Raw genomic sequence first — 26,108 nt, 5'->3', positions numbered from 1 at the left:
CGCCCTCACTACCTCATAACCGAGTGGACAACGGTGAGGGGCTTAGAGGATTCACAAAGATTCCAGGGGATTCCTCAAGGACACAGTTTGTGGAATGCTCTCCAGGGAGGTTCAGCTGGTACCTTCATTGTACACCTTTAGGTGCCAAGTGAAACGTTCCTTTTTAACCAGGCCTTTGGCTGGTTGACATCTAATGCCCTTTGAAATGTCTTCTGAGTGGAGGGATTATTGGTTAGTTTTTGTTCTTATCTTTATTATGTCTTTTGTCTTTTTTACATTGTATTTTATATTGTGAACCACCCTGACATCTATGGCCGATGGGCATTATAGAAATTTAATAAATAATAAGAATTAATCAAACTGAGATGTCTGGCTTCAGGAATCTCCTTCCTGCTATCATAGGACTCAGCTATGTTTGTAAAGATAAGGTGCTTTAAATGCATTATAACACTGTGACACCAGATGGCGCTGTGGGGGCCCATCATGCGCCAACAGGATTTCCCTGTATGAAGTTTACAACACATTTAACTGAATAGCTTTTTGATGTGTCTAGATCCAGCCATACAGATTCTGTACTGGTGAGGGGTTTGCCAGCTATTAAGACCATACAGGAAGACCCCAGAAATAGGTAATAAAATGTTGTTTTATTTCAAGAATCAGAGTTACTAATACAGTGGGGGAGGGGGAATCGGAAAATAAGAGAAACAGAGATCGCAACATACAAAGCAGGAAAAACATTTCCAGAGGGACGTATTTTGTCCAGATTCAGTTACTTCTGAAGAGGAGAAGTAAAAGCACTTGTAAAAGCACTTGGTGCTATGCGTTCAATTTGCTTTTGCCAATGAAATAGACCTTTCTGGTGTCAAACTGTTCACATTCCCTTTGGTTAGCATAGATACCAGGACAGGCCTACATGAGGCCATTATCACATACATCTTTTACAGTGGTACCTTGGGTTACATACGCTTCAGGCTACATATGCTTCAGGTTACACACTCAGCTAACCCAGAAATAGTGCTTCAGGTTAAGAACTGCTTCAGGATAAGAACAGAAATCGGGCTCCGGCGGCACAGTGGCAGCAGGAGGCCCCATTAGCTAAAGTGGCGCTTCAGGTTAAGAACAGTTTCAGGTTAAGTACGGACCTCCGGAACGATAACTTTACTTCTCCAGAGACCACTTATCTCATTTCTGACTACCTAATATCGTTTCCGTCATGTCCTTCTATGTACTTTCTCCTACTCTTGCACTTTTGATCCTCGTCAACACTCACGTGCCAAAAATATTTCTTTTCCACAAACTATGTGTATCACCGTTCCCATATGACCTTTTATCTACATCCTTCATGTAGCTAGTTTAATGTCCCTTTTCTTCTAATTTAGCTAAGTTCATTTTGCACTTTAGCAATTCAGTTGACAACGTCTTAAGCAGCTTAGGAAATTCAGCTATGAATAATGTGCAGTCTAATTCAAGACAGAAGAGCCTGGTACAGAAATGATTTCAAGCAGCAATCAGCAATTCCATAGTTGCTATTAGTGAAGAATTAGGAATCAGAAACTTTAAGAGGTCTACTGCAAATTATCTATCTTCCCATCACAAGTGAACAAAGGGAACTTTGATGAGGATACATGCACACACATATATTTGTGGAGTTTACTGGAGCCTTCTGGAAAACACTACCAACAAAAAACTGTGGTTCCACTCAAGATTCAGATGGGGACTTCCAACTCTACAATTCTATGATATCCTTCAAGCTAAGAATCAAATGTCATGTTTAGCTTTTTCTTGTCAGATGCTCTCTCATGTTCAGATCTGGCCTCAGTAAAATAATGTAGCACTTGGGAATGAAGATGCAGCCCAGGAGTCCAGCACTGGAGGCCAAGATAGAGAAGATCTGCACAGCTACCATGTATTTCCCCTTTGTGCTCATGTAGGTGGGCACAAAGGAGAGCCAAACACTGCAGAAGACCAGCATGCTGAAGGTGATCAGCTTGGCTTCATTGAAATTTCCAGGCAGCTTCCTGGCTAGGAAAGCCACCGTGAAGCAGATGGCAGCCAAGAAGCCCATGTAGCTGAGGGAGCCATAAAACATGAACACAGACCCTTCATTGCATTGCAGGATGATATCTCCAGTCTGGGAGCTCATGTCAGAATCTGGAAATGGAGGAGAGGCCCCCAGCCAGATGGTGCAGATGAGAACTTGGACACTGGAACAGGAAACAACAATGGAGTTGGCCAGACTCTTCCCCAGCCATCTCCTCATCGTGTTTCCTGGCTTTGTGGCCAGGAAGGCCAGCACCACAGTGATGGTTTTTGCCAGCACAGAAGAGACAGCAACTGTGAAGATATTGCTGAATGCTGTTTGACGAAGAAGGCAGGTGGCTTTCCTTGGCTGGCCGATGAAGAGGAAGGAGGACAAAAAGGACAGAAGGAGAGAGACGAGGAGTATGTAGGAGAGGTCCCTGTTGTTGGCTTTGACTATGGGAGTTTCGTTGTATTTAATGAAGATTCCTAACACAAAGCCTGTGGTTAAGGATAAGAAGAGAGAAAGGAAAGCTAGGAGGCTTCCCAAATATTCCACATAGGACAGGAAGGTGATCGCTTTGGGGACACATCGATCTCGGTTCTCACTTGGATGCTGATCTTCTGGACAATTGGTGCATTCATCAGCATCTGCATAGAGGAAAACACACTTCAGTATCCTAACATCAATTCTGAGGAAAGGTGGGCATATGGGAGAAATCAGGAAAGAAGATTTTTTTGTTGGGAAGGGGAGAGGCAAACATTCACAGCTAGAGAAGACTCAATCCATCAACTCATTCCCACTGGCTTCTCTTAGAACGGGAGGCTTTGATTTTATTGAGCAGTACTTATATCCTTGAGGTTTCATATGAGTTAATCTTTAGTGATGAATGGGTGGATTTCAAAGATCTCTAAAATTATATGGGTTATGTAGTAGAAGCCAATATGAGAAATGAGAAAATAACTATATAAAAACCACAAATCAAAATTTTGTAGAAAAGCTACCATCATTAAATACAGGTTAATTCTACATGCTTGACCACATGGGCAAATAAGATTTCCTGGTGCTGGGGGCGGGAACAGGGGAGCCCTCCCTGAAGAGGGTATTTTATTCATGAGGTGCCATTACTAACATCATGTTTGGAGTGACTCAGGAATTGGCCCCATCCTCCTATCAAAGGTCCTTTCCTCTGATATCCTCCCCTACCTTCCTGAGTGGAGATGGTCCCTTCTGAGCAGGGAGCACAATCATAGCAGCACGGCGGCTTCCCTTCCTGAACCTTTTTGGCAAATCCTGGGAGACAGCTTTCGGTGCATCTTGAATGAGGCGCTGTCTAGACATAAAGAGATTGGGCACCAGGGAGAAAGTGTCAGTAGCATTTGTGCCTTTGGCTGAAATTTTACTCAAGAGCAGGTCTCATTAATCTCAGTGGGACTTAGCTGCTGGGAAGTGAGCACAAGATTGCAGTCCAAGCATCATATGTACTATTCAAAATGTAGCTGTAGCATAGCACATGTCACAGTGAATCAAATAACAAATATAATTTCCCCTACCTTCTTAAATAGATTGGGCCATACAATTGATTCCGGATTAATAGTGAACTTCATATTTGAGGACCCCTGTCTCTCTATTCTCCCAATCTTCACTCTAGCCAGAGAACTGTTGGGAAACAGCACCAGATTCACGATATCGAAGTCAGCGGCCACTGCCCCATCCTCATCCAAGTACTGTCCATCAGCTGAAGTATTAGTATAGAAGCGGACTTCTTTCAAGAAAGGATGGAGCTGGAATGACAGAGGAAACTCCAGCATTGAGAGAACGTGAACCCATGTTGGTTAAGTCGCCACTAATTTTTTGCATCCTTATCTTCTTTCAATGAGGAACATCTCTTTTCTGGACTCAGAGCGACTGTGATAGATTATTAGGCCCCCTCATTCTGCTTCCCCATTTTGGGGGTGACCAAAGTCAACATATAGGAAAGGTTGATTAAGAGGTTGGGGAAAATATGGATAGAATGATCAAGATGGCTTTATTAAGAGCAGAACACTAAGTTCTAAGATGAATAAAGTCATGTTTCTGTTGCAGGATCCTCTTTTCCCTATACAGTGGTACCTCTAGTTGCAGACTCAATCCGTTCCGGGGTGCCGCCTGCACCCCAAGAAGTCTGCAACTAGAGTGCCGGTTCTGCACATGCACGCGGTGCGATAGAGTGCTTCTGCATGTACATGAAGCACGCAGATCGTTTCTGCAGATCGCGAGCAGCTAACACGGAAAACCTGAAAAGATGCAACTTGAAGTGAACACAACATGAGGTATGACTCTAATAACCAGTCTAAAGGAAACTGTAAAAATAAGACTATCCAGTGGTATTGGTTGCCCTGAAAGTCAAAGATTGTAAGGAAGGTTGGGAGGCCCTCCATTTGTTGTGGGGGTGCGAAAGCTTGTAAGTGTAAAGCTGTCTAAAGTGTTATTGTCTAGTCCAGGCATGCTTAGTAGATTTTGTAAAAAGTCATTGGCCTAGGCTAAAATAGTCTTTATTAAATAATGATTATACATTATTTACCAATATACTTGCTAACTGAATGAAGGGGGTCTTATTCGATCTAATTCATCAAGATCAGGCAGGTTTCCTGCCAGGCCACCAGATGAAGGATAATATAAGAAATATAATTGACATTATAGAATACCTGAGGTCAGGAACAAGAAAAAGCCGCTTTATTGTTTATAGATACAGAAAAGGCCTTCGATAATATTTCATGGGCCTTCATTAAAAAGATGATTGAAATGATGAACTTCAGGGAGGCTTTCAGTAGAGATATTGAGGCAATTTAATTAGATCAAAAAGCTATGCTGATAGTGAATAATGGGATTACAGAAAAATGTAAAAATTATGAAGGGGACAAGACAGGGATGCCCTCTGTTCCCATTATTATTTATTTTGGTCTTAGAGACCCTGGTGAGAAAAATACATGGGGATGAGACAATTAAAGGAATAACAGTAGGAAATAAAGCATATAAATTAAAAGCTTTTACCGAAGGTTCTGGAGAGAATCCAATAATTTGGACAAGTAGCAGGTTTAAAATTAAATAAAACTAAAACTAAGACCTTAGATAAGAATGTGACAGCACAATATAAAAAGGATTTCCAACAACTTACAGACTTAAGCATACATAAGAAAGTTAAATATTTGGGGGTATGGTTGACAGCTAAAAATATTAACATATTTAACGATTGCTACACAAACACTTGGAAAGAAATAAAGAGAAACTTAGAGATTTGGAGTAGAATGAAATTATCCCTCTGAGGAAGAATATCAGTTATAAAAATGAATGTATTGCCAAGAATGCTATTTATATTCCAGTCAATACATGTGATCAGCAGTGCAGGACACTTCAATGAATGGCAAAAATATATTTCTAGATTTATCTGGCAGAGGAAGAAACCAAGGATAAAATATACATTGTTAACTGATCCTAAAGAGAGAGGAAGCTTCGCCCTGACAGATTTAAAATAATATTATGAGGCATCCTGCAACTGCTGGATCTGGGAATGGATAACATTGAAAAATGCAGATATTTTTGATTTAGAAGGACACAACAATAGATTTGGATGGCATGCATATCTATGGTATGAAAAAGCAAAGGTATACAAAGGCTTTCAGAATCATTTAATAAGAAAATTAATCTTTATAGTATGGGGAAAATATATAAACCGATTAGAACAAAAAACACCATTGTGGCTTTCCCCTCTAGAAGCAATATCTCTGAAAAAACTGAATATGAGAAGTAATTGGCTGACAGTAGAACACCAGGTGAAACTAAAAGATTATGAGGAGATAAGGGATTTAGTAACAGATTGGTTACAGTTTCACCAATTAAATGATATTTTTAAGATAAATAAAAAGAAAGATTTTAGTCGTGAAATATCAAGAGTTCAAAAAGATACGTTAGAAAATAATGTTAACTTACCTGTCCAAAATATACAGCTTACTTTTAGAGTGGCATATAAAAGATGAACAGGTCAAGTCGGTAATGATACACTGGGCAAAGGTTCTGGGACATAATATTCAGATGGCAGATTGGGAAAGGTTATGGAAAACAGATTTTAAATTCACAGCATGTTATGTGTTGAAAGAAAACTATATGAAAATGATGTACCAGTGGTATTTAACCCTTACCAAATTGGCAAAAGTATAGGACAACTACACTTGTTGGAAATGTACAGAAAAAGAATGTACCTTTATCACATGTGATGGACTTGTAAGGTAATAAAAGCTTGGCAAACTAAGCTGATGGACTATGACAAGATGGAAAAACTGACTGGAAAACTCAGGAACCAAGATGACAAAAACTTTATAAAGGAATGGGGGGGGGGATATGAGTTATTTATGAGACCACTGTAAGCAAATGGAAACATTAGTAGGATTTTGGTCTCACTTGTAGTTCAACAATTACCATGGATAATATGGTTTGAAATAAAAATTGGAGTATGAAAGAATATGCAGTATTAAATGTTTAAAATAGACCCCATAGAGGGGATGGGGGGGGAGTCCTAAGATTTAGAGGAATCTCTTTATATGGATATACTTTTTGATTCTGTGTTTATGAAATCAATAAGCTTGATTAAAAAATCAAATCTAGATTCTGCATGTTTAGATAATTTCTGAATTAGAGTCTCGGGCTACCTTAGAATTTGGTCTGTAGGTTGCTGCTAGCAAATTATTGACTGGCACATCCATTTTTGATGTGCCCCTCCCTTGACTCTAGGAGGATTCACTTACCCGGGAGCTGGGTTGGGGAAAATGATTGGATTATTTTAACAGTCTTTCCTATTTTATGTTCATTGCATTCTTATGGATGCGGGTGGCACTGTGGTCTAAACCACTGAGCCTCTTAGGCTTGCCGATGAGAAGGTCAGCGGTTCGAATCCCTGTGACAGAGTGAGCTCCCATTGCTCTATCCCAGCTCCTGCCAACCTAGCAGTTAGATAAATATGTAAAGCTGCAGTGGGAAGGTGAACAGCATTTCCATGCACTCTGGTTTTTATCACAGTGTTCCATTGTGCCAGAAGCGGTTTAGTCATGTTGGCCACATGACATGGAAAGCTGTCTGTGGACAAACGCTGGTTCCCTTGGCCTGAAAGCAAGATGAGTGCCGCAATCCTATAGTCTGGACTTAACTGTCCTGGGGTCCTTTATCTTTACCTTACCTATGGAAACCACCCTGGGATCACACGGATGGGATGAAAGGTGGCTTATAAATTTGTAGAAATAAATCAACACAGGGCATCGCTGCAATGTTTGGCCCTGAATGCAGAATGATAGGGGAAGAGGCATTGCCCAGTAATAATAATAATAATAATAATAATAATAATAATAATAATAATAATTTAATTAATTTCCCACCCATCTGGCTGGGTTTACCTAGGTGGTAGAAAATCTGCTTTGCACACAGAAGGTCCCAGATTCAATCCTCAATTGCATCTCTAAGCAGAGCTCAGAAAGTATTCCCTTCCAAAAACTATGGAGAAGCACTGCTAGTCACTCAAGGTAGACAATACTAAGCTAGGCAGACCAATGGTCTGGTTCAGTGCAAGGCAGATATCTAGCATGATGATTCCGGACATCATGGGACAATGAGCTGCAGTTTGCAAAATGGAACGGACATACCTGCCATGACCATAGCCTTTGACGTTCCAACCTGCCTCCTCCTCTTCCTCCTCCCACAATCGAAATCCGCTTTGATCTGGATGAATATGCTGCATTTAAAGCCTGAGCCACAACTTGGATATTCAAGTAATTGATGTAGTTGTCTTGTGACTGGATTCTTTCCACCTCTTCCTGGGGCAACAACTTCAGATTCTCCTTCTCCCTGCATTTCGTTAAACCCCTCAAAGACAAGGCATGCTTTGAATATAAACAATCAAATTCATTTACTGTGCAGCTTGGATGAGCTGAGGATGTTGGCTCATAGTAGTCCTTTTTTGTCCTTTTTCTAGTCTTCATTACAAAGGACAAAGAGCCATGCACATATGGGAAGCACTCAATATTACATAATGAGAATTTGTTCTGAAGACCTGTGGTTATCCAGACTTTCCCTCCTCCACTCTGTACCCTTTGAAGTAAGGATTCCACCTCTATGATTATATAAAGTCCATATTGAGAGTCTGCAGTGTAAACAAATACATTGACTTCTCTCCACATGGCAGGTAGTTCATGGGGTATCCAGAGCCAAGTTTTATGTTCTACTCTTTCTGTGAAGGCAATACAAATTTCCTTTTTGATCATCAGAGGCGTCAAGGTACTCAGGGACCTTTCTCCATTGTCATTGTCTGGAGCAAAGAGGCCGACCCATGTCCATCTGAAATGCTGGAGGAGTTGGACCATCCCCTGGTACTGAGTGTCTTGCTTTGGAGTCATCCAGTAGACAAAAGGGAACTGAGCTTTATCATTAAGAACAAAGCCATAACTGAGCTGGTGATGAAAGAAAAAGAGACTGGTGGTTTGTTTTTCAAGACTAAGAGTGCATACTTCTATGTGAAAGATGATGGTCAATTTAATGAGATGTATGAATGGCATTTTATATATATACGTATATGCATCTACAAGAAACCTTGTAGCAATGAATATTGGATTTATAGATAGGTAGCCGTGTTGGTCTGCCATAGTTAAAACAAAATAAAAAAAATTCTTCCAGTAGCACCTTAAAGACCAACTAAGAAGTGTGCATGCACACGAAAGCTCATACCAAGAACTAAATTAGTTGGTCTTTAAGGTGCTACTGGAAGAATTTTTTTTATTTTGTTTTAACTATTGGATTTATGACCAAGATAAGAGTGGCCAAAAGGAAATTAATAATACAATATGAAGTTAGTTAGTTTAAATGTAAAAGGGCTGGAAGATTCAAAAAAATAGCAAGTAATTCTGCAATACTTAAAATCTTTAAATACTGATAACGCTTATTTACAAGATACACATTTGTGGGCACAAGACAAAAAAAGTGTTAATGAAGAGTTGGGTAGGACAGGTATATACTACAAATTATGCTTCCAATACAGGAGGCCTCATTATCTTGATACAAAAAGGATTGAGGGTGGATACACAACAAGTTATTAGTGATGAAAATAGATGCTATTTAATTTTGTGTGTGAAAATTGCCAAAATGGTAATAATGTTGATTAATATATATGGGCCAAATGTAGATTCCCTAGATATGTTTTATCAATGTTTTAGTCATCTGAGTCAAAGTACATACGATAAACTTATAATAGAAGGTGATTTCAATGAAATAATTGATCCTTACCTGGATAGAAACAGGCCTCCATGAAAAAAAGATTCATTAGTTAGAGAAACACTCAAAAAGTACATACAAGAATTGAATCTGGTTGACCCTTGGTATTTAAGGAAACCTACTAAAAGGAAATTTACGTTTTATAGTCAAGTACATAAAAATTCTTTTAGGTTGGATTTTTTTCTTAATATCAGTGTCCTTCTACCATCAAATTCAAGATTGTGAGATTGATGTATGTTGTGTATCTGAGCACAGATCTTTATTTCAAAGGGTTCAAAGTGGGGGGAAAGTCTGGATAACCACAGGTCTTCAGAAAAAATTCTCATTATGTAATATTGAGTGCTTCCCATATGTGCATGGCTCTTTGTCCTTTGTAATGAAGCTTGGATTGGAAGTATTATAATACAGCTAAGATACCAAGAAACTGGTATTTTAACATCTCACTACTTAACGATGACGAGTTTGTAAAACAAATGAAGACCAAGACTGAACAACTCTTCAATATAAATACTGAGACTTCGACCACTAGGATTTATGAATGGGAATCATATAAAGCTTTTATTAGATAATAATAATTATAATAATATTATAATAATAATCTACTATTTATACCCCGCCCATCTGGCTGGGTTCCCCTGGCTTCCAATAGAATATTAAAATACAATAGTGTTTTAATACTTTTTAAATAAAATACAATAAAATACAACAGTATTTTAATAATACTATTTTAGTTAGAGATTGAATCACATAAAAAAAATCTTAGAAATAGTAAGGGGAGAAAAATGAAAGAGGAATTAAATTATTTATGGACATTAACAGTTAATAAGACAACTGATGAATTGTATAGGAAGATATGAAAGAAGAAATTTGAGCTAAATAGTATATTGTCCGAACAAGTTGAATTCATGCTTATGTGTACAGGACAAAAGTATTGGGAGGCAGGTGAAAGGGCAGGTAAGATTCTTGCAAATCGACTTATGCAAAAAAAAGGGGGGGAGAAGAGTCAATAATCTCATAAATTAGAGGTGAATTAGGGGAAGTGCATACATCTCCAACTGTGATTAACAACCAGTTCCTAAAATTCTATTTGGACCTGTATAGTAAACCAGAGAAGACTCCCTGGAAAAGACCCTGATGTTGGGAAATATGGAGGGCACAAGGAGAAGGGGACGACAGAGGATGAGATGGTGGGACAGTGTTCTCAAAGCTACCAGCATGAATTTGACCAAACTGCAGGAGGCAGTGGAAGACAGGAGTGCCTGGCGTGCTCTGGTCCATGGGGTCACGAAGAGTCGGACACGACTAAACAACAAGTAAACCAGAAGAGGTACCAGAAAAGGTTATGAGGGGGGGCGGGGAATTCAAAAAATAAAACTACCAGGGCTAGAAAACACCCCAAAACAACTATTGGTGTCTCCAATATCAGAAGCCAGGATTAGGGAAACAATCTCAAATATGGCAAATGATAAAGCACCAGGGCTAGACGGCTTTCCAGTGGAATGGTATAAAACATATATTGATCTTCTGTCACCTATTTAGAGAAGGAATCAGCTCAATATTATTCAACCAGGCTTATATTACTGTTATTCCAAAACCTAGCAGGGACCAGACGCTTGTGCTAACTTTCGCCCAATTTCTTTGATAAACATTGATACAAAAATCTTAACTGTGATACTGGCAAATAGACTGCAAGCAGTAATAACAACTATTATTAAAAATGACCAAACAGGGTTTATAAAGATGAGACAAGCTGCAGATCATACCAGGCTGGTAGTGGATTTGATCAATTTAGACAGGAACAGTGAAGAATTAGCTATACTATCTCTAGATGTGGAAAAAGCTTTTGATAAACTATATATGAAAAAAGTACTACAAAAAATTGGTTTTCCATTAGACTTTATAAAATGGATAAACCTATTATATTGGAGTTAAGATAAACGGCATAATGTCTGCACCTTTCACATTATCCAGAGGTACTAGGCAAGGCTGCCCGTTTTTGCCTTTGCTTTTTAATATGTGTTTGGAGCTCCTGGCATGTAATATTAGACAGCGTAAGGAATTCTTTGGTGTAATTCATAGCTCACTTGAATACAAATAGAAGATATTCTTCTGCTTATTACGAAACTTCACAGTACTGTTCCATTATTAATGAAAAATATCTCTGGTTACACTATAAACTGGTCCAAATCGGAGTTGATGTTAATAGAAAATAACTTTTTGGTTCAGGCATATAAGCAATACTAATTTCATATTTGCAAAGACAACATTAAATATCTAGGCATATTAATACTATGAAACTTATCTAAATTAGTGTCATTAAACATCAACGAAATATATCATGAGGTATCAAAAGACATCGACAAATAGGAGTCATCGAATTTGACCCTCTTGGGGAAAGTCAATGCTCTTAAAATGAGAATAATACCTAGACTAGCTTATATCTTAAGAGGAATTCAAATTCATATACCGAGCAAATACTTTCTCAGAATTAAATCTTTTTTTAGAAAATGCCTTTGGGGCTCTTCAGTTCCAAGAATATGCAAAAAATATAAATCCTTTACTGTCATGTACACAATTCTGGAGATGCATGACTGAAAACAACTGTCCAAATTGGGCTGCTTTAGAATATTCCTATGTAGCACCTCTAGAAAGATGGGCAGCACTTGGATCTTAATACATTAATACTCAAGATGCTATTGAAACAATAACATCAGTTTGAACAATATGGCACCACATGTCCAAAAAATATAAATTTGTCCTTTTCTCCCATGACAAAATGACTTTGTGGGGAAACCCGTCTTTAAAAATCAGGGGAAAAAATAGTTGTATGGAAGAGGTTATGAATTTGGCTATATTAACATTAGACCAGCTGATAAACAAAGAGGGTGAAATTTATACATATTCCATCTTAAGAGACAAATACAGATTACCTACAAATGCTCAATGGAAATATATCCAGATAAAACACTTGCTAACCACCATCTAAGGGACGTAGGTGGCGTTGGAGTCCAAACCACGGAGCCGAGGGCTTGCCAATCAGAAGGTTGGCAGTTCAAATCCCCGCGACAGGGTCAGCTCCCATTGCTCGGTCCCAGCTCCTGCCTACCTAGCAGTTCAAAAGCACATCAAGTGCTTCAAGATAAATAGGTACCGCTGCAGTGGGAAGGTAAATGGCGTTTCCGTGCGCTGCTCTGGTTTGCCAGAAGCAGCTTAGTCATGCTGGCCACATGAACTGGAAGCTGTCTGTGGACAAATGCTGGCTCCCTCGGACTATAGAGCGAGATGAGCGCGCAACCCGAGTCATCCGTGACTGGACCTAGTGGTCAGGGGTAACTTTACCTTTAGCTTTTAACCACCATCTACAGACTAGCAGCTTTTACAGCCTCAGAAATCCCAGAGATATTGAAGCAGCTGATTAATTCTTACGGAACAAAAACAGGCCATCAACATATATAAATCTTTCTTATTAGCAAACCAATTTGATATACAGGTACTGAGGGAGGATAGGAATAAAGAACTAGAAATCTTAATTTCAACCACACAGTGGGAAACTGTTTTAACTGATATAACAAGGGTGTCTTTGGATCTTAAATAAAGGCTCCTTTAGCAAAATAAAATATTTAAAATATACTGGACCCCATTACAGGTTTTTTAAATCGGTCTATCTAGGGTAACTAACTGCTGTAGATGTAATAGGGATAATACTTCTCTAAAACATTTGTTTTTTCATTGTTCCATATTGAAAGATTTTTGGCAGAAGCTAACTGAAACCATCAACAGAACTGTACGGAACAACCTTACATTTACAGAGCAAAATATCCTCTTGAATTAATAAAAATGCGGCTCCCTTCTGTGATTGGATTGAAGACTTATACAAACTAGCAACATACGAACAACTTACATATAAACACAGACTTGCCATGGACAAATTCAATGATAGTTTCCAGCCATGCTTCACAGTATACAATACAGACACATTATGCATTTCCCATTTCAATGCACATTAAACAATTGTACTTACCATGGAAAAAGTTCCAGGCTCAGTTTGTTTCTATATGGCTCTTCACCTCATGAAAGACAATATTTCAAAGCAGTGTACAATGTAAGGTAAGCAATACAATCAGTTACATTATCCTAAGTTTTTCCCTACAGTCTGACTAGGTGGCATATGTTGCCTGGTGTGCTGGACCTGAACCCAGTTCTTACCTGTGGGATCTTGTAGATGCCCAACATGCTTGCAATGTGTGTGGAGATGTCGGATTCACCCGCTTCAAGAACAGCCAACAGCTTTTTCTGTCTTCCACACCTGTAGTTTGGAATACTGATTTCTCCACCAGAAAACAGGTCTATCAGGGCATCAGAAGTCATTCTTCCATGAAAACAGGTATCATACATGCTGTAGCCGAGGGGGGTGTTTGGTAAGAGCCTGGGGTTGTCATTCACATCTTGAACAGCAAGGGAGAATGAAAGAACGTGTGAACTCTGCACCTTCATCCGTCTGCAAAAGTAGTGTGTCACAATGTTACCCTCAATTCAGTGAAAATGAAAGTTGCATTCTTTTTTGTGTTAATCAAAGCAAATAGGAAATGAGGCCAGGTGGCAGGGGAAAGTAAGGCGGAGGTGTACCAGTATCAGAGCCAGTGTGGTGTTGTGGTTAAGAGCGGTAGTCTCGTAATCTGGGGGACTGGGTTTGCGTCTCCGCTCCTCCACATGCAGCTGCTGGGTGACCTTGGGCTAGTCACACTTCTTTGAAGTCTCTCAGCCCCACTCACCTCACAGAGTGTTTGTTGTGGGGGAGGAAGGGAAAGGAGAATGTTAGCCGCTTTAAGACTCCTTAAAGGGAGTGAAAGGCGGGATATCAAATCCAAACTCTTCTTCTTCTTCTTCTATCAGTGGAAAAAGGAGGAGAAAGGAGGCAAAACCAGAACACAACTGTTCCTTGGCGGCCGCCCCACTAGGTCCAGTGGTTTCCACCCATCCCTGTATAAAACAACCTCCCAGGCAATGTCTCGCAAAATAGGTTCCCAAATAATGGTTTGCATATTTCTAATGGGGGTATGGGGAGAGGAGCCCCACAGAGCAGCCAAGAAGTCTTAGTTATGCTGGGCTGGGATGCACAACAGAGAAAATTGTCCTGGAGCCAAACTGAGCCCACAGGCTGCTTTGCTTTGCACGAGACTAAGCACAGTAGACATTTACAATCTGCAGCTGCATAGATTTTGCTGTGCATGGGTGAAATAATTGTGCAGTTCCAACGTCACTCACTACAGAAGACCTGCAACTCAAACACATCCCACACCATTCCCTACATTTTAGAGAAAAACTTATTCTTCAGAGAGCAGCACACATGAAAACTACTACCAATTACTTAAATTGCATTTTAAAATGCTTTGAAACACTGTTTTTCACCAAGTCATGAGACATACAGAAATCTTTAAATGAATGAAGTAAAGTAATTGGCATTCTTGTTTCGACCCCTAGGAAAGACCCACAACAGACAACAGCTTCAGCTAGTTACATATTATAGGTTTATAAGTAAAGAGGGTGTTTGTTTCTTTTGTGTAACATTATATTCCTACCCAGATTTCCCAATTGTATTGCATCCCACTGAATGAGGTGTTTCCTCAACAAAAAAGAGGATCCAGTGATTTACCAGGATTACCAGAAAACAGGGGTGACCCAGGTACATCAAGGAAACTGGACAATAGCTAGGAAACAGAAACACACCCCATCAATATATCATTACTTACTGCTCAATTCTGTTGAAGGGGTTGCTGGAAAAGGTGAAGGAATATGGATTTTCAAAAAATCTTGGAGATATGATTCCACCAATGAGGTGGTCCGCTGGCCGGTAAAAATTTACAGGAGAATTTGTATCACCAATCAAACTAGGTGGGCACTTTACCCTCTGCTGCATCCCATAGTTTGTGAGAGACATCACCAGAAGCAGTGTTATCATTCTGCGTCTCTTGTCGAAGGGGGATTGAGGGGAAGGGCCAAAAATTCAGTGGACAAGCATCTTCTTTTCACCCAGAAGGTGTGAACTGCAATCCTCTCTAACCTTTCCAAGCAGGGCTGAGGATATCCCCTTCAAGGAAAGCTTCTGCCAGTCAGCAAATAGTACAGATCTCAAAGGCAACTTCCTATGTCCTGATTAAGCTTCGCACAAACTTAGCTCCCCCCTCACCTGCCCTATATCTTAGCCCCAAGGACTCTGTGGCACATGATATATTTTATATATCAAACCCTTCAGGCACAGTGGAAGAAATAATCCTCCAGCTGCCCTTAATTGTGATGTTTGTGTCATTGTTCCCAAATGCAATATTTCATGGCGGGGTGTGAGGATCCCTTGGACTCTGTAAATAATAAGAATAAATTGCTGTGGTTCAGATAATTGTAAAGGGAAGAGAGGTTTCCTCTGGAACTTCAGAAGAGCAGGTGCAGAGCAAGAGAAAAACATGTTTACTGAATAGACTGACATGGGTCAAGGAGGGAGAAAGATGAGTTTGAATTATCTTTATTGGCCTCTTAAGAGCCCTGGAGCCCATCAGGCCAAAGGCCCATCAAGTCCAGCATCCTATAATCACAATGACCAATGAGTTGCCCCAAAGGGAAGCCCACAAGCAGGAGATGTGGAGCAGAACTTTCCCTACATGTGATTTCCAAAACCCATCGCACAGGAGCCTTTTACTTTTAGCAGAGGGGGGAGAACATATCCTTGAAGACAATAACCTTGCTTAAGCTCCCCCCCCCCCATAAAGGTAAAGGTCTAGGTTTGTCATCGCCTTTCTCCCAAGAAGCAGGCATCTTTTAATTTCATGACCACTGTCACCATCTGCAGTGATCATGGAGCCCAAGAAAGTAAAATCTCTCACTGCCTCCATTTCTTCCCCTTCTATTTGCCAGGAGGTGATGGGCCCAGTGGCCATGATCTTCGTTTTTTTGATGTTGAGCTTCAGACCATATTTTGCGCTCTCCTCTTTCACCCTCATTAAGAGGTTCTTTAATTCCTCCTCACTTTCTGCCATCAAGGTTGTGTCATCTGCATATCTGAGGTTGTTGATATTTCTTCCGGCAATCTTAATTCCAGCATGGGATTCATCCAGCCCAGCCTTTGCATGATGAATTCTGCATATAAGTTAAATAAGCAGGGAGACAATATACAGCCTTGTCGTACTCCTTTCCCAATTTTGAACCAATCAGTTGTTCCATATCCAGTTCTAACTATAGCTTCTTGTCCCACATAGAGAGACATCACCTTGCCAACAAAGGCCAGTATAGTTAAAGCTATGGTTTTCCCAGTAGTGATATATGGAAGTGAGAGCTGGACCATAAAGAAGGCTGATCGCCGAAGAATTGATGCTTTTGAATTATGGTCTGGAGGAGACTCTTGAGAGTCCCATGGACTGCAAGAAGATCAAACCTCTCCATTCTTAAGGAAATCAGCCCTGAGTGCTCACTGGAAGGACAGATCGTGAAGCTGAGGCTCCAAGACTTTGGCCACCTCATGAGAAGAGAAGACTCCCTGGAAAAGACCCTGATGTTGGGAAAGATGGAGGGCACAAGGAGAAGGGGACGACATAAGACGAGATGGTTGGACAGTGTTCTCGAAGCTACCAGCATGAGTTTGACCAAACTGCGGGAGGCAGTGGAAGACAGGAGTGCCTGGCGTGCTCTGGTCCATGGGGTCACGAAGAGTCGGACACGACTAAACGACTAAACAACAACAAAGGTAAAGGTACCCCTGACCGTTAGGTCCAGTCTCAGACGACTCTGGGGTTGCGCGGTCGTCTTGCTCTTTAGGCCGAGGGAGCCGGCGTTTGTCCGCAGACAGCTTCAGGGTAGCCAGCACGACTAAGCCGCTTCTGGTAAACCAGAGCAGTGCACAGAAATGCCATTTACCTTCCCTCCGGAGCGGTACCTATTTATCTACTTGCACTTACGTGCTTTCGAACTGCTATGTGAGCAGGAGCCGGAACCGAGCAACAGGAGCTCAACCCGTTACGGGGATTTGAACCACCAACCTTCTGATCGGCAAGCTCTAAGCTCTGTGGTTTAGATCACAGCGCTCCCACGTCCCATTCCCCCTCCATAAATTTGTCTAAACATCTGTTACTACACAATTGTAAATAGACCTACTCAGTGGATTACTAAATATCTCAATAAAGACCTAGATAGAGTGCATGCCAGCAACCCAATCTTGAATTCAAGGTTGTGCCCTTCCAGTTGTGATGTTCCTAGTATAATGACAATTTGAGTAAGCCCAATGATTGCCATGGAAGCCATGAAGTCCCAAGTGAGCCCAGTGGCAATCTCTAAATGACTGTGTTCCTCCAAAACCATGCCAGAGACCACCTCTGCCAGCTCAATCAGGGGACTTGCTCCACCCCCTTCAATCATTTTGGTTGCCCCTTAGTGAACCATGGGCTTGTGGGGTTGGAAGGGACCCTAAGGGTCATTTAATCCAACCCCCCAATCCTATTCCTTTCCACCACCCTTTCCCCACATCCCGAGCTGCAGTTGCCACGTGTGACAAATAGTCCTCCTGCAGAGTAAAATTTGCACTATTTGATTTTTCTGATGGTGTATCCAAGCAAAAAGGTTTAAAATGAGCATTAGGGGAAAGTGTGCATTGAATGCATAGAATCATGAAAAGAACACGCATAAGTATAATATAGGTGCATGTACAACTCTGTTCACCACATCCTAAAAGGTTAATCATTAAGATGGTGGGAACAATGTCCCTCTGGAAGACCAGAAATGGCTGGACTCCAACCCTCATGACCCAGGGTTAGGGATAAAGAGAGCTGGGGAGGGCTGAAGATTCCCCTTTGCTGGGGGGGGGGGGGAATACCCAAATTTTTTCACCTGTTTTTTTTTCCTTCTTTTTCATGCTTAAATTCCTACCCAAAACACAGCGGGGGTTGGTTGGAACGACCATTCCCATCAACCTTTGCCAATCCTAAAGGAACCCCCCCTCCCCCCTTCCTCAAATCGGAAGCTTTTGGAGGGAAATTGAGCAACCCCCTTCCGGAGAGTAAGCTTGGGAACACAAGATCTCCAGGTTGGGCTTCTGTTCCAATGGGGCTCCTCTTCCGGAAACGACGTCGCAACCAGCTGCTTTTTAAAAAATTCCCGCTTCCGGATCTCTCTTTTTCCCCACGGACACAGCTGCTTCTGGATCCTCTCGCTGGAAGATCTTAGGTGAGTTCAAGAGAGGGGAATTTTTATTTTTTATTTTTTTTTTGGTATGCTCTTCCAGAGAAAAGCAGAAATTGGGAGGAGTGAGGGTTGTGTGTCTCTTCTGTAATCAAGCCAGAGACGTAAATCTGCATATTTTGTAAATGTATATATTTGCATTATATATATTTTGGGAGACTCCGTGCAACAACAGTGGCATGAGGGTCTTCTAACAGGGGATTCAAGTCTAGACCTATTTTTATTGGTTTTTGCGCCAAAAGGGTGGATTCCAAAGCAAAGGGCGCACCTCGCAGAAGAATCCTGATCTCACTTGCAGGTTTCATTAGCCAGGCGTTTTGGTGTCCCAACTTTTCCTAGCTTTTTTGGGGCACGCGCACCGATTCCCCGGAAATTTCAACCACGTTGCGAAAAGCGAGGCAGAGATTTAAAGCCTCGGCGACTGGAGAAAACACGTGCGCTTGAAAGCTCCCATTGGGGAATAAATTCCCAGAGGCAAGTTCCTTTAACCAAAGGCGCGCGCGCGCGTTGCAAGAGAAAATTGGGCATCGACACAGTCAAACGACCGTGCAAAGCACCTCACTGCTTTTATTTTAGAAGAAGCCCTGGTCGGAAAAGTAGATCCCACTCTCCGTTGCGGATTCGGGTGCAAAATCCTTGCGTGGAGTTTTTATTAATCCCTCTTCCTCACTTTTGCAGCGTGGTTGAAATGGCTGGAGAGGAGCAGGAGTTGAATAAATGTGGGTCCAAAAGTGCCCCCTCCCCCTTTGGCTTGGGAACCAGATTCCCAAATAGTTTAAGGCACAGTTGCCCATTGAAAACTGCTGGGGAATCTCCAGGAAACCAGAGAAGGGTCTTTGCAATCTCCTTTGACTGTGACTGCAGACAAATCTTTGTCACCACGAAGGTGGTGGCAGCGATGGCGATTGTCTATAATCAAAGGGGATTGCAACACACCTCAAGGGTTTGCAGGAGCAAGGGCCTTTCTCAATTACAACACCATCCCACTGCTTTGATTAGGTTTGAAACCCTCACTTTTCCTGCATGGTTAACATTTTCTGTTTCCAGAAGCGCCGTGTTTATTCCAGATGTGGAATCCTAAACAGTGGTTACAGAGCAGGGCTCTCACAAGTTTTTGCAATTCCCGAACCCCAGCATGGGGGCATCCCAAGGGCAAGGCAAAAATAAAAAATGGCTCCACCTACACCATATATTAAAAGCGTATGGATTGCCCCAAAGAATCCTGGGAGCTGTAGTTCACGGGTCCAAGGGCTGTAGCTCTGAGGGGTAAGCTGTCTCATATTGAGTCAAAGCATTGGTCCATGTAGGCTCAGTGTTGTCTAGAAGGCTTTGTCTCCAAAGTTTCAGGTGGGGAGCCTTCTGCATGCAAAGCAGATACTCTGCGGCTGAGGTACAGCCCTTCCTCATGCAATTCCCAGGATCCTTTGGGGGAAGCCCATGTGCTTTAATTGGGTGGTGTGGGTGTGACCTATCTCTCCTCTCCCAAGGAAAGAAGCAGCTGGGGGTGGGCATGAATAGAAGTGTGTAAAACTATGCACAGGAACCCATGGCCCTTGAGATGTTTCAGGACTCTCCAATTCCCATCAGCCCCAGCCAATGAAGCTGGATGATAAAGTGTAAGATGGGCTTTGGCAGGGCCACAGATTCCCCACATCTGGAGTAGACTTAAATGGATCTCTCCACTTGCCCGCATTTTGTTATAATAATAATAATAATAATTTATTATTTATACCCAGCCCATCTGGCTGAGTTTCCCCAGCCACTCTGGGTGGCTTCCAATCAAGCGTTAAAAACAATACAGCATTAAATATTAAAAACTTCCCTAAACAGGGCTGCCTTCAGGTGTCTTTTAAAGAGAAGATAGCTGCTTATTTCCTTCCCATCTGCTGGGAGGGCGTTCTACAGGGCGGGCGCCACTACCGAGAAGGCCCTCTGTCTGGTTCCCTGTAACCTCACTTCTTGCAATGAGGGAACCGCCAGAAGGCCCTCAGTGTTGGATCTCACTGTCCGGGCTGATAAGGGGGTTTTAATTCTTTATTTTCTTGCCTTTCATTTATATCCCATCTTGGTCCCCAAGGCACTCAAGGTGGCATACATGGCCCCAGCCCCCAATTAATTCTCACAACAAACCTGTGAGGTGGATTAGGCTGCCAGGCAGTCACTGACCCAACAGGTCACCCAATCATGGCCAGGTGGGGATTTGAACCCTGGTCTCCCATGACTGCAAGAGTTGGAAGGGCCCTCAAAAGGAACTCTGAGGAAAGATACAACCTTTGTGGCTTTTTAGGTGAGAAAAGGGGCACGGGTGGAGAGACAGGATGGGGGCAGATGAGGGAAGAGACCTCTCATAGAATTGGTACAGTTGCAAGGGACACCGAGGGTCATCTAGTCCAACCCCTTGCAGTGCAGGAATCCTGCCCACAGCCGTCCTTGGGTGGGTTAAAAGCCAAGCCCACTGACCCATTGCACCACCCGGGACTGGGGCCCAGTTGGTATATATTTTTTTTTTTTTAATGATATTTATTCAAATTTTCAAAAATACAGAAACATTAAAAACATCAACAAAGTAGAAAAACAAAGACAAAAAGAAAAAAGTTTAAACCCAGTTGGTTTAAACAAGCTTCTCTGGCCATTGCTTGCCCTTGGGTTTACAGTGGTGCCTCGCAAGACGAAAAGAATCCGTTCCGCGAGTCTCTTCGTCTAGCAGTTTTTTCATCTTGTGAAGCAAGCCCATTGACGGCTTAGCGGATGAGCGCTCTTAGCGGCTTTTAGCGGACAAGCGGCTTAGAAAAGGGGGGGAGGGGGAAAAAACCCGCAGGAACTCACAAGACATTCTCGTCTTGCGAAGCAAGCCCATAGGAAATTCGTTTTGCAAAGCGCCTCCAAAACGGAAAACTCTTTCGTCTAGTGAGTTTTCCGTCTTGCGAGGCATTCGTCTTGCGGGGCACCACTGTAATTACTTTTTGAAAATGGTTTCAGGGGCTGGGGAGGGGAGGTGATGGCCTTCAACTTGGTCCCTGTTGAAAATTGGAAGTTGGGCCTTTGGCCTGATCCTGCTTGGTTCTTCTTATGTCCCTAAGCTGCTAGTCATCATGGCTTTCTTCTGTTCAGAGGCAGCCTTGCCACCGAATGCCAATTGCTTGGAATCTCAAGAGGGGAGAGAATTGCTGTCGCCCTCAGTTCCTGCAACTGGTTGTCCGTCCCCCCCCCCCCCCCCCAGGCTAGAAGTCTCTTTTGGAGCCAAGCAGTTTCTATGTTAGTAAATAATGCTATGAACATTATTATTATTATTATTATTAGGTAATTCAACAAAACATATTATCTTAAAACATATCATCCTTAATTTTTTTTCTCATTCCCCCCCCCCTCCCTCCCACAAACAACCCACCCCTGACTTCCCTCAGTTCCAGTCTCTGGTTTCTCTATAAATGCTATTCTATGCATGTTACAGAATTGTATAAATCATTAATTTATCTAACTAATTATTATCAATAAAAAGTTTGTGAGTGTTTATTCAACACCTGCCAAAGAGTCCAATTCACTTTGTTGTGTCTTTAGGTACTGTGTAAAAGGTTCCCATTCCTCTTTAAAGTCACAGTTATCCTTGTCCCATAGTTTATATGTCAATTTAATGGTACAAACATTATTGAACAGGGCTCTCCATTCACTATATAACAAGCTGTCCTAAGCTGAGCAAATAGAAAGTGTCCTTTCATATTGTACCACAGTGTGGTACGTTGACTTGACAGCCACAGACAGAAAGTCTTTACAGAGAGTGGTGAACCTGCTAGATGACATCGCAAGGGATCATTGCCTTAGAAGAGTGAGAAAAATTCTCAGGGATGATTCACACCCCGGCCAGCACCTCTTTAGAAGTATAATCAGCCGTACCAACAGGCTAAAAAACAGCTTCTATCCGTGGGCTGTTAGGCTGCTGAACGGAAAATAATAAAGTGCAACTGACGTTCAGGGTTGGTGTGTTGTGCAACAAGCACACAGAGTGCAATGAGACTGAGTGTTTGTGGGTGGGGAGGAGGGAGGCTCAGTTAATTTCATTGTACACAGGTTGTACATTGACAATAAAGGTATTATTATTATTATTATATTATGTCCTGCTATCCAGTCTCGATTCCTTGCTTTTCTTTTCGTTTCCCATAGTGCTGCACTGTTTGTCTGAGGCAACCCATGGCGGATCAAAACCCCAGATTTTCCCACCCCGGGATGTGGCCAAATATGACCCGTGATATCATCCAGGTGCCATCGGACAATAAGACTTCTTACTGTGGGGGTGGAGGGCTAGATGGGGTTCGGCCCTAATGCTCTGCCTTAAAACATCTCTTCTTCACTGTTGCAGGTGTTACGGGAGGCGCGTGTGAGTTCCTTGCGTGATACCATGCGAAGTCCCTCAGCGTTTTCCAAAGATTGCTTACCCAGAAAAGTAAGCCCAGTTCAAAGCCCCCTGTTGTCTCCAAGAAAAGACTTGATTTATAAACAAACAAACAAAATGGGATAAACACATATACAGTGGTATTTCGGGTTACAAACGCTTTGGGTTACAAATGCTTCGGGTTACAGACTCGGCTAACCCGGAAGTAGTACCTCGGGTTAAGAACTTTACCTCAGGATGAGAACAGAAATCGCACAGCGGCAGCGGGAGGCCCCATTAGCTAAAGTGGTACCTCAGGTTAAGAACGGACCTTCAGAACAAATTAAGTACATAACCAGAGGTACCACTGTATAAACTATACAAGCCAGTATCTTTCTGATTTGTTGTTATCATATAACTCATTTCCAGAGACATTAGCTTTAATTCCTGCATTCCCGGGGGTTGGACTAGATGACCGTGGGGTCCCTTCCAACTCTGCAGTTCTACGATTCTATGAAAATTGACAGAACAGTAGGAGGCCTTGTTGCAGTGCCTGTTGTATATGAAATGCACTGAGGAAATTATTCTCCTTGGAGTTGTAGCAAGCAGGCATTCCCACCATAGTTGATGGGAAGAAGATGAAACCTGGCGATTTTCTTGTGACCCTCCCCATTTTCTGCAGAATTTGCTCTTCTTAAAGGCTCATAAGCAGAGGAGGCTTTTCCTTTTTATATTTTTCCCCCTCCCTCCACATGCCTCTCAAAAAAGCATTTTTATCAGGGCTTCGGAACTCAGTTCCGGCACTTCTCAGGTGGGCACTGTTGCCCTTCTACGAGAACGAGGGAGGTTTTTGTGGTGAGTTCCAGCACCTTTTTCTAGGAAAAAAGCGCTGTTTTTTATCAATCTCCTGCAATTTCTCCTCCTCTTCTCCTTTCCTACAAAACTCCCCTTTTCTTTCATCCCTTCTTCCTGGTCCATTCCCTTCTTCCTCTGGTAACTGCTGTCATCTCTTAGCCTCCTCCTCTCTATTCTCCGTTTGATGCTCTTATATAATATCGCCCTTTCCCCTCACTTTTTAGCTTCCAGCCCAGCCAAAGATGGGACTTAAGCGGTTTCATCCGGAGGAGGCCCAAGGGGAAGCCGAAGACGAAGAAGAGGAGGAAGAGAACAGCTCAGAAGCTGCGGAGAGCGACGCTCTTGCTCGCTGGTCCCCTGGGTTGGGCCGAGGCCTGATGCCTCCCACAAAATCAATCAAACTGGTTCCGAGACAAGGCCCCTTTGCGCAAGAGGAAAGCCACCGACAGATTCTGGGGGGTGAAGGCATGGAGTGGGACTGGGAGACGTTTATACGTAGCCACCAAGAAAGGCTGCAGAATGGTTATGAGGGGGGGAAGGAAACAGACAGAGGGACAAAAACGGGAGAAGGGGTGGTGTCCGGCATCCAAACCCATGGAATTTTTTCCCTGGGGGGGGTGACGGTTTGCCGCAGCAGGCCTGTACAGAAAGAGTCCCTGCCCGAGGAAGAGGAAGAGGAAGGGGACCAGGCCAGATTTTGGTGCAGACCATCTTGGCGTCAGTCCCGGGTCCCGGCCTTTTGGCGGTTTCCACCCTGGGGCCAGAGAGCTGGGGCGGTGCTGGACTTATCACAGCGCAATCCCCAAAGAGCTTCAGGGGCACTGGACTTAACACAACGCAGATTGGGGGGCCAGGTGGCCCTGGGTTCATTGCAGCGCAAATCCGAGGGCCAGATAGGTGAGAGGGCCATGGACATATCGCGGCCCAGACCCCAGGACCCAGTAGCTGTAGAAGCTCCTGCCTTTCCAGAGTACAGAGCCCAGGACCAACTCCTTGGAGATCCTCTTGACTTATCAAGGCCCAGACCCCAGGACCCAATAGCTGTAGAAGCTCCTGCCTTTCCAGAGTACAGACCCCAGGGCCAACTCCTTGGAGGTCCTCTTGACTTATCAAGGCCCAGATCCCAGGACCCAGTAGCTGGAGAAGCTCCTGCCTTTCCAGAGTACAGACCCCAGGGCCAACTCCTTGGAGGTCCTCTTGACTTATCAAGGCCCAGATCCCAGGACCCAATAGCTGGAGAAGCTCCTGCCTTTCCAGAGTACAGACCCCAAGGCCAACTCCTTGGAGGTCCTTTTGACTTATCAAGGCCCAGGCTTCAGGACCAGATAAATGGAGGCACACCTGACTTACAACAGGCAGCTTGGAATCTGTGCGTGTCCTTTGTAGGGTGCCATATTCAAAGATGGTGCTATGTACTGTTGCCACTACTGCTTATGCTGCAACTTCTACATCACCATCGCCGTATTTAAGATGTCATCCGCATCTGCTCCTGCCAGGCAGTCCCGATGTAGCAACATGATTTTCAGCCTTTATATTTGGGGGGTAGGGAGCGTTTTGCATTGTTGAAGCCCTGGTTTTAAATTAAAGAGGAGGAATGGTGGGTTAGCATATTTTATTAAAAAAAAAACTTTTATCAACCTCACCTGCCTAAGCTAACCTCTAAACAACCAGAACTCTTTCAGTGGGGGGAATATATGTATTTTTCCTCTGAAGATGTCCAGTAATCGGTACGAAGGTCAAGGAATGGTTTAACTTAAATGGCCTGCAATCAAGATATAGCTTGTCTCTCTTCTGCTGCTTGTTCCTTGTACATTTCATTGGTTCTAGAAGATTATGTGAATGATATATTCGTGCAAAGTTTAAAAGGCAAGGCCTGTGAGATGTCCTAGTTGTTTTTAAAAGGTGGTTATGAATAAACTTTATTCTAATAAACAGGCGGATTCATCAGTCCAGTTTGCTTTTTTTAAAAAAAAATAATAATTTGGTTTTTCAAAATACACTTTCTGTTTATAAACATACCTGTTTATAATCCTCAGCATGCTGCAAGGCAGTTTTCCCTGAATTGACACCGGCTCAAGTGATCTACTGCTAAGCCTTTACAACAGTTGTTGGTGGTTTGTCTGGGGTACCGCCTCACTTCATCTTCCTTAAATTGTTTGTTCTCCTCTCGTAAACGAGGCCTCTTACTTTCTTCCACTGCTTCCTTAACTTCACTGCCATCCAAAGAACTTAATGCTTTAGACCAGGCCCTTTTGCGATGAATAAGGTTCACCATACTCTGATATCATGGCCCAGGATACTAATAATAATAATTTTATTATTTATACCCTGCATGCACTCTGGGCAGCTTCCAGCAAA

The 26,108-nt window shown here is 42.5% G+C and overlaps 2 protein-coding genes across 2 annotated transcripts; one reads left to right on the top strand and one right to left on the bottom strand.

The window, feature by feature from the left end:
• Positions 1–1,727: 1,727 nt before the first annotated feature.
• On the bottom strand, positions 1,728–13,804 carry LOC307210959 (vomeronasal type-2 receptor 26-like; the record flags this gene model as incomplete). The annotated part of the gene is made up of 5 exons (XM_079967159.1): positions 1,728–2,670; positions 3,227–3,353; positions 3,574–3,804; positions 7,690–8,493; positions 13,517–13,804. 5 exons carry the CDS (start codon positions 13,802–13,804, stop codon positions 1,772–1,774), a joined length of 2,349 nt encoding a protein of 782 aa, XP_079823285.1. The 3' UTR covers positions 1,728–1,771.
• Positions 13,805–18,403: 4,599 nt separating this feature from the next.
• Positions 18,404–25,649, top strand: LOC307208741 (uncharacterized protein). The gene is made up of 4 exons (XM_079963665.1): positions 18,404–18,514; positions 22,688–22,783; positions 22,884–22,967; positions 23,975–25,649. Exons 2-4 carry the CDS (start codon positions 22,715–22,717, stop codon positions 25,217–25,219), a joined length of 1,398 nt encoding a protein of 465 aa, XP_079819791.1. The 5' UTR covers positions 18,404–18,514; positions 22,688–22,714; the 3' UTR covers positions 25,220–25,649.
• Positions 25,650–26,108: the final 459 nt, after the last annotated feature.

The sequence above is a fragment of the Podarcis cretensis genome (genome assembly GCF_951804945.1).
Source record: "Podarcis cretensis genome assembly, chromosome: 2".
Classification (NCBI taxonomy): domain Eukaryota; kingdom Metazoa; phylum Chordata; class Lepidosauria; order Squamata; family Lacertidae; genus Podarcis; species Podarcis cretensis.
Note: the sequence above shows the minus strand (reverse complement) of the source record. Positions and strands in the feature narration are given on the sequence as shown.